Source organism: Zingiber officinale, chromosome 2A (genome assembly GCF_018446385.1).
Source record: "Zingiber officinale cultivar Zhangliang chromosome 2A, Zo_v1.1, whole genome shotgun sequence".
In the NCBI taxonomy this organism is placed as follows: Eukaryota; Viridiplantae; Streptophyta; class Magnoliopsida; order Zingiberales; family Zingiberaceae; genus Zingiber; species Zingiber officinale.
The window spans coordinates 138,308,404-138,317,624 of NC_055988.1; the positions used below are offsets into that span (position 1 = coordinate 138,308,404).

The window sequence follows — 9,221 nt, forward strand, 5'->3', positions numbered from 1 at the left end:
GAAGGTGATCGGCGACGGTAGCTCCTTGGCGCAGGATGAGCGATGGGGGGAAGGCTCCGACAGCCGCGGGTGTTGTGAGTAGCCGACTGATGGAGTGAACAAAACATCGGGGTCCATACCTTCCCCAAGGGCTTGGGCCGATCAGCTGCGACTTGCTGGACGACGTGCGGCTGAGTGTGCTGATGAGGACGGGCGACTTCGACTCACGGTCCTCTGGGGGGCTGGTGACTGACGGGCTGTTTCCGCTCAGCGGAAGCTGGTTGGTCATTCAGGGCTTTCTTTCTTCTCGCCGCCTGGGCTTCCTCCACATTGATGTACTCATTGGCCTTATGCAGCATGTGATCGTAGTCCCGAGGCGGCTTCCGGATGAGCGAGCGGAAGAAATCATCGTCCACGAGCCCTTGCGTGAACGCGTTCATCATTGTTTCCGAGGTGACCGTTGGAATGTCCATGGCCACCTGGTTGAAGCGCTGGATGTACGCTCGGAGCGACTCCCTCGTGCCTTGCTTGATGGCAAACAGATTGATGCTGGTTTTCTGGTGGCGCCTGCTGCTCGCAAAATGATGGAGGAATGCCGTTCGGAACTCCTTGAAACTTGTGATAGATCCGTCCGGCAGCCTCCGGAACCACCGATGCGTCGATCCCGAGAGGGTGGTGAGGAACACTCGGCACTTCACACCATCCGTGTATTGATGCAGAGTGGCAGTGTTGTCGAACTTACCCAGATGGTCGTCTGGGTCGGTTGTCCCGTTGTATTCCTCGATCGCAGGGGGCACATAATGCCTTGGCAGCGGATCACATAGGATGACATCTGAAAACTGCCTGTTGATCCGCTCGGGTGACGCGTCCGTTCGGGGCGCTTTTCCTTTTCTGACGTCCCGGACGGGTGCTTCGTCCGATGAAGATCCCTTGTCCTGATTAGCTTGCGCTACCTCCGAGGGCGTCTGGAACAGAGCCCGATGAAAAGGTATCGGGGCGGGCGGTGCCCCCATCTGGGTGCCGGTCAGTCCCTTATTTTGCCCCCATATGGAGAGCTGCTCCGGCCGCTCTTCGGGTGGCGCTCGGCCCTCCGATGCTGATGTCGCCTACTGCACTGCCCGCTCGGCCTGAGCTTTCTACTGCTGCTCCATGATTTTTACTGCTCGCGCTTGGATGAGTGATTCGAGCTCCTCAGGAGAGAGCGTTACTAGAAGTTGACGTCCAGCTTCTTCCATCTTCTAGGCTCGGATTCAAGTGCGTTCCCACAGATGGCGCCAATTTGATCCTGTCCGAGCGCTAAGTCGACGGACACTGGGGACGTGACACGCTCCGCTGTCTCCGACTGTTGGTGTAGATCTCCGGCGAACCTGTAAAGAAGCCGAGCCGGGAGGGGTTTCCCGGCAGCGGCCCTCCGACGCTCAAGTCAGGCAACGAGAAATGAGAGAGACAGCGTAACTGTGGCTACAGTGAAGATTTGCGCATACCTTCGTCGACGTCTGGGGGTCCTTATATAGGACCCCGGGGAGGCGCGGGCACGCTTCTCGATGCGTGCACGCTTCCCCAAACATACCTTAACGAGCTCATGTCAGAAAAGTACCTCTGACGCCATTCCGGAATCGTCCGAGCATATCCCGGATGTGACGGTGGAAGCTTCCACTGTATGATCCTGTGTACGGCTCGGCCGCCAACTCTGCTGCTTATCGGCGGCAGATGTCTCGAGGATGATGTTATCTCCTGTCTCCTTTGTCCTCTTGTGCCTCCTGTCTGTTCCAGGGCCGAGCGGTTCGGCCGCTCGGCATGCATATCACTTCTGCCCCGGTTGTAGGTATCAGTCCGACCGGGAGGACTCCCGGTCGTATAATTGGATGAGATTGCTTTTGCCTGTCTTTGTTGCCTTGTGCCCCGGCCGAACGAACAACCCGCTCGGCCCTGAAGACTTTTTACCTTGAGCATCGGAAACCTGACCCCTCGTCGGGTTGTCTTTCATTCGGCTCGGAGGATTCCCGACCGATCGGCCTGCTTCGTCCGGTCGGTCGGCCTGCTTCGTCCGGTCGATCGGGTCTCAGGGTTGAATCTCTTTTGACCTCTACGTGCCGTTGACCTTCCACCAACGAGGGTCCCCCGTCCTTACCACCGGATCAAATCCGAATCCACCTTCCACTATATCTTCTTCCACAAAGATTAAAACTGACGACATTAGGACAAGGACAATGATTCTTCAATAAGATCTTTTATATTTATATTGTTTTATATTTAATTGATAAAATTAGATCTTCTCATTCTTGTATTTCCTATGCGTAAGTTCTTCCTATTTTAAACCTAAGTCGCATGAATTCTAAAACACGAAAAACTCAATATAAGAAATACAAGAACAAGAAGATTTAGTCCATCAATTACATATGTCACAAGAAAGTAATATATAAACATAAAGACAAAAAACTGATTGAAAAGTCATTGTCTTTGTCCTAGTGTCATTGGCTTTAATCTCTATGGAAGAAAATGTAGAGGAAAGAAGAAGATCTTCCAAGAGCCTTAAAAGGTGATGACACTCTGATCCCTATGGAAGAAGATGCAGCGAAAAAAAGAGGAAGGTCTTCCAAGGACCTTAAATGGTGATGACATTGAAAAGCTTCTTATCGATGTGAAATAATAAGCTTGGTCTATATTACTCTAAACCATTTGGAACCTCCCCGGAATCAATTGATAACGGATTGGCTAAAGGATTCTACAAATTAAATCCACATCCAATAATCTGAAACTCAATAAACATAAATTAGATCATTTTAAAATATTTAGATTGTGTTCACATATTCTAACTTACAAATAAACTCACTCAGATAATAAAATCCAACATTCCTACCTTCGAGAACCTAACTCATGCCTTTCAGCAACAATGTTGGAACAATCCAATTAACAAAAAATTGAAGATATCATCAAGGATCGAATTTTTGAAAAGCATTTCGGCTACTGTAACTCTCACATTTTGGGACAATAAGAAAATGAAACTATATGCAGTATTAATTGCAATACGCATTAACAGCAACTAAAATACTCCTGGTTCACAGACAAAAGTTTAAAAACAGAATAGCCATCTTCATAGAACAAAACAACGCATCACTTTGTAGATACATGGATGCCTCTTCGACCCCCTGAATGAAATAATGATGCAGCCAGCCGAAAAAAATGGCAGCAAATGAATACACAATAACTAAAAATAACTGAGATGAAGCTGGGAGTTACAACACTTTAACTCCACTTGGGCGTTTGCCTTCCATAGCATCCTTTTTGTTGCGGCAATCCGTGCAGAGGAAGGGTCCTTCCCATGGCTTTGGGCTGGTGGAGAAGATGGAGCCAGCATGAGCTGATGCACCTTCACTTGGAGCAAGCTCTGCCTGGCATATAGCACACGTGAACATATTGGATGTTTTTTCTGCAGATGGGTCATTTCCTAGTCTGAAAATCACGATTAAAGAGTGGAATCAAGACTTGTATGGAGATGATTTTTGAAAAGAAAATCATGCTGCAACAGTACGATTGTGTATAAACAATACACCAAGCAGTCCAACAGTAGTATTAGGTTGCGTTATTGTCACAATCAAATTATATGTTCAGGGCAACAGCAAAATGGTCTAAAGAACTAATACACTGCGAGAGGCTGCTCCAGGAATCAAGTTGGCATCTCCATACAGAAATACGAGGTCTGGTTTAATTAATAACTTATACAATTTGAAAGAAACTTGCAAAAAGAAAAATGAAGTGATTTTCAAAAAGTGAGTTTTCAACCAAGACACAAATATTTTCCTCCAAATTTAAGTTAGTATATGTGAATCAATATATCATACATAATCAATAATCAACCAGTTACTAGAGACTATAAACTTAATATAAAAATCTTCTTAAATCTCAAACGCGCTAAACATAAGGACATGATAGGGGTAGATACATTTTAGAAACAATTTACATCCTTTGTTTATACATGGTGGCAAAAAGGCGACTACGCTTGCCCCCAGCACCCCCGCCAACTTGTCCTAGGGCCAACACGGAGGAGGTAAATCACAGATGACTACTAGCCTTTGGAATAGTTACTGGTGCATAAGGGAGACATTACCTCGGCTATGGAGATTCGAACCCTAGACTTCATGGTGGTAGCACTTCATGCGCTAGCCACTAGACTATCCCGAGGGGACTTCTTTGTTTATACATAGCTTTACTATAAGAGAACTATTAACTGGATAATATGATGTCCGGCAGTGGTATAAAATAAGAGTAAGAATAAGCTCACATTGGATATGAAGCTTATTAAACTACTCTATATGGTTCATTGATCACTTACCTTTCAGAAAGCATTGCTGATCCTTCTTCAAATATTTCTTCAACTATACTAACAGCAGATAATTTCTTAGGTAGCTTATTAGCAGAATCTTTTGATTTTTTTCTGAAGATGAAAGACTTGAATTTGTTCATCTTTTTTGGTGGAGATTGAGGTGGGTCTGAATGATCAGGTTGAGTAATGTCGACGACAATGCAAGTTGTATCATCCTTCAAACCCCTTGTCCTAAGTGCTTCCTGTTTGGTTATCACCCAAGATAAACAGGTAGAAAATTAGTTAATTAAGATTACATATAAATTATTGATTATAAAAAGACCAATCATTATTAATTTCAGAGAATGACGATGGAATAAATCTGAGATTGAAATGGAAATTTTTTACAACTAGTTACTTTTACAACTTGTCTGGCAGCAAGCTCTGCAGGTAAACCTCGGCATGAGTTTGCAGCCATTTCAGAAGTGAGAGCATCCCATATACCATCTGAAGCAATTATAAGTCTTCCTCCAGAATTTGTCAGCTGACATAAACTAAAGATCTTTAGGTAATAATGAAATGGCGAAGGATCTAGATCCAGAAGAACTAAAAAGAAGCAGCAATAGCATGCGTCCACTAGGTTGCGCACTTGGTGAATTCAGGCATGATAACTTAGTTGAATGTTTAAACCCATGGAACCATCTTGCATGCATTGATGTCTTCAGTCTATTTGTACTTTATGAATGAAAAAAGAAACTAGAAGCGATATAATACCTTGACTTGCTTGACATAAGGAATGGGGACAATAAATTCCCCAACATCCATATCTCCTATTGATCTGGATAAGCACAACCCCCCTGGCCAACAACGAAGGGGGCCAATCTAGATTATCCATGGCCACCAAAGCAAAATGAAATGTTAATTTTGTCATTCAATGTGAATTTTTTTCATGAAAATCATATAAACCCCACCTCAGCGCCACCAACAATGTTGAGTCTCCCTACTTCACCTCCACTGGCAGTAACCCGTTCCCGCCTATCAAGGAACATAATTTTCTATGAAATATAGTAAACACCATCTAATTGCTGCTTATGAAAAAATAAACAGCATCAATACACACTCTTCAACATTTTCTTCAAGCCTATGATCAACAGTAAGTGCAGAAACCACCCCTCCTTGTGCATCTAGGATGCACCGAGAGTCTCCTACTGAAGCAACAGTAATTGTCCATCCATGAATTATTACAAATGTCACTGTGGTTCCAGATGTTTGTCCTGAAAAACAAAATAGAACAAATAGAAATAAGAAATTCGTATGCAGCGAAGAACCTAAAAACACAAATCTCTAGAAATGGGAAATAAAGCAGGCCTTTTCTTTGGAATTCTTTATCAGTCTTAACAAAACCAGCTACCAAAGCACGAGGTAGAGCTTGAAGCCATTCTTCCCGACCAAGCCCATGAGGAATTGCACACATAACATGATTCAACAAGTTATCTCTTGTATATATTGCTGCAGCATTACCATTATGCCCATCGAGGACCTTACATAAAATGAACATAGATCAGTTTATTGAAATATATAGTTTGCCTAATCCGCATGAGGCATCTGACTTATACAAAATATAAAAAGTTTTATTTCCAAATAATTGGCAAAGAAAAATATACTCATTGACCTTGCCTGATTTCCTGTTTCATAATGCAGAGAATAACTTAGTAAAAAACCCTGGCCAGTGAACAATCCTTCAACACATGTATATATATCACATGCATATAAAATAAACTTAAAACAAACAAAAACAGCAATGCCCTCAAGAATAAGATAAACTGAAAAATCCTAGGTTAAAGAGATCAACAACCTCCTTTCTCTTTGAATCAAATCACCTTTTACTTTTGATATCATTCACCTTCTAAATAAAACAATAGTGCAACTTTAATGAGATCGATGTTGAGATTTTACAACTGATCAGCATATGATTATCTGATGAGAAAGTTAATAAACTGGCTCTAGCATAATGGACAATGTCATCACTCATCAGCATCACCAATGAATTATGTTGCCCTAAGAGTAGAAAAAAACTCTCATCTCTCAACATCTCTTTTAGTGTGATTTTTTCTCAATTGGTTCTTCCTTCAAACTAGAATTCTTTTTGAGGAATGTGGCTCATGCTTTGAGAATGAATCGATTTGAAGTTGAAATTTAGCTAATAGGCTACAATGGGTCTGAGCAAAATGATACTGTAAGAAACTCCAATGAAAGTAGCTTTGATTGAAACATGTGTTTGATTGTATGTAAATAGATCAGCCAATTTGGTTGTCGCTCACACGATATATATGTATATATAATATTGTCATAGATTTTCATGTAGAATTGATATATATTTAATTTTTTTTTCTATTTGTTAATGGAACATCTATGGCATCATCATGAAGTCAGATCGAACTAGTTGAAAACTTACAATCAAAAGATTAAATCGCCAAATAGTTAGATCTTTGCCTCCGTGCTTAAACTATCTTTTCAATCTTCACCGAACCTTTCATTCCACCAAAGAAAAAACACTAGAGAAAATGAGAGACCTAGAAATAATGCAAGTCATATATAATGTGTTTGTGAATAAGATCTTAATCAATATTGTATATATACAACTCCAAATGATTTTTCTGGTGACTGATAAAAAAACAGAGTTAATGCACATCTTAGACATTTGAGTTCTTTTTCTAAATCCATCTGAGTACTCATATAAACTCATAAAACAGACCAATCAACAAATATTTGCATCAAGTTTGCTGTTTGGGTTACTTATTAGGTGTTCTTAGAGAGAGAATGAGGAGATGTATATACATCATCATGTTAAACTTATCTGAGAAGAATAGTGATAACTATCTCATGATGATTTTTTTTCCTTTCTAAATAACCATTTTAGAATGTTCCTATGGAAAAAAGTCTGAGCATTATGAAGTGTGGCAGATCATAGTAGGCGAAATCAACGGATACAGATGTACATCACCAGTGTTGGATCATTATTGACAATGACTGATCTGGTTTTTTTTTTAGAAATTGGCAACATAAAAATTAAGGAGACGAACACCGGTATTTCTCTCGCTCACAAACAATTTAGCAAGGTTATTGTGGATCAAGAGAGGTCATAGTCTTGTTTGATTGAGACAACACACCTATATCCTTTAATTTATTAGCTTAAAATGGCTTGGAGCCGTCTTGATCATATGTAGTATTCTGAAGGCATTAAGTAGTAGCTTTATCAAAAAAACAAATTCACAAGGATCGTGCCTAATGTTCCTGTTCTGGAAGAAAGTATGCATAAACTGCAGCGATACTGCGAGTTGTGCCACTACAAAACTAGGGCAGTTTCCCTTCCCTAGTAGACCATGAACAAAATATTTGTCCCAAACCCCATCCAAAGAGGAGAACAATTGTATTCATTCGTTAATTAAAACAGGGCAGCTCAAGAGAAAGTGGGATCCGGAGCCTACCGCGAAGACGGAGAAAGAGGAGGAGGGGTCGCCGGCGACGCGCTGACAATCGGTCCGAATAAGGAAGTAGTCCTCCCCTTTCTTCGACTGCGCGGCGCATCCGTATCGCACGCGCGGTCGTTCCACCTTTTCCATCCTCGCCTCCTCCCCGATCAGCTGCGCCAGCGGTACCATGCTGCCGCTCCCGGCGCGGCGAGGTCGCCCCTCCCTGCAACCCTCCCCCGCTTCCCCGTCCGCCATCCCCGCCGGGTAGAGAAGCATCAAAGAGCGCAGATCTGGTGGGCGCGGGCGAAGGGAAGAGGAAGGGAAGAAGTAGAGGAAATCATCAAACACCGAGACCAACACCAACGCGGAAATGCCGACTCTTCCCTCCTTTAAACAAATCGGTGAAAAAATAATAATAATATCTAAATGGTGGCCGATGGAAGCCCAATCGAATCCACCATTGATAACAGTTGGCGCTGCAGCAGCTGCTGAGCCTGAGACTGAGTGAAGAAGTTAATAATAATAATAATAATAATTGAATATTCAAAAGTGAGATTGATTAAAGTAACAAAATAAAAATTGTTCGAATAGAAATGTCATCATGGCGCAGTTTATAATGATTGCGAAGCATTTTGTAAGGATGGTCCGCTCATTAGCAAATTAATATGGGAAACTTACCTACGGGGCAATGTTCGGCGGCACTTTTATTTTTTAAAAAATATTTAAGAATTGAGAATAAATTTTTTTAATAGACGATTGATGATAAATTAGAAATAAAAATAAGATCAATTATGACTCTCTTTTTTAATGATATTTAATCTAAAATATCAATATAAATATTTTTTGAAGGGAAAATTAACCATTTGACTATTTTCCGTGACAATTTTATATAGATGTCATGGCCATAGAGCATAGACATCAGGGGTTGATCCTTAGTAACTAATTATATTCCACCCTGCATCTAAGCGTATTTATATTTATCTCATTCTATATCTATAGAGCCAGTACTTTTCTACAGTAAACAAGGAGGAGCTCAAAGGTAATCATAGATTTCTTATTTCTCTTTAAAATAGAATCCCAACAAACATCGGTTGCACGAATCGACCACCTACCAGCTTCCTAGTGAGGCACAGAGCCGTACCTACGTTCGACGGGGCCTAAAACGTATATTAAAAAATGACTCTTTTGCTACGGTAAATAATAATAAAGTTTAATTTACAAATAACACATATACTAAATATATAAATAAACTAAAAATAAATATATCACATCACTAAGAAGTTAATAAATATTTAAAATAATTATATAAACACTACTCGTTGAACTCTTTCTTTCTCAATCGATAACATTGATAGTCCATTTAGTATATCCTGTAACATTGAGACCAATGCGGTAGTCGCAGGCAGTAGCAAGGCGACAAGTAGTAAACACCATGCAATTAGGTCGCAGTTTGCACAAGCGATTGA

The 9,221-nt window shown here is 41.3% G+C and overlaps 1 protein-coding gene across 1 annotated transcript; it reads right to left on the minus strand.

Moving 5' to 3' along the window:
* Positions 1-2,976: 2,976 nt before the first annotated feature.
* LOC122042427 (probable protein phosphatase 2C 3) lies at positions 2,977-8,130 on the minus strand. Its single transcript, XM_042602543.1, has 8 exons — positions 7,771-8,130; positions 5,651-5,822; positions 5,403-5,556; positions 5,254-5,317; positions 5,057-5,164; positions 4,701-4,826; positions 4,313-4,545; positions 2,977-3,432 (listed from the first exon to the last, which is right to left on the minus strand). The coding sequence occupies exons 1-8, from the start codon at positions 8,029-8,031 to the stop codon at positions 3,216-3,218; spliced, it is 1,335 nt and encodes a 444-aa protein (XP_042458477.1). The 5' UTR covers positions 8,032-8,130; the 3' UTR covers positions 2,977-3,215.
* Between the last annotated feature and the right edge of the window lie 1,091 nt (positions 8,131-9,221).

Bases quoted from the DNA above. Each gene is read 5' to 3' on its own strand.
- LOC122042427 (XM_042602543.1), bottom strand. From the start codon at position 8,031: ATGCTTCTCTACCCGGCGGGGATGGCGGACGGGGAAGCGGGGGAGGGT. The intron at 5,557-5,650 runs GCCTGCTTTATT...TTTGTTTTTCAG, and splicing joins TAAAGAATTCCAAAGAAAAG to GACAAACATCTGGAACCACA. The intron at 4,827-5,056 runs GTATTATATCGC...AGTTTATGTCAG, and splicing joins CTTATGTCAAGCAAGTCAAG to CTGACAAATTCTGGAGGAAG.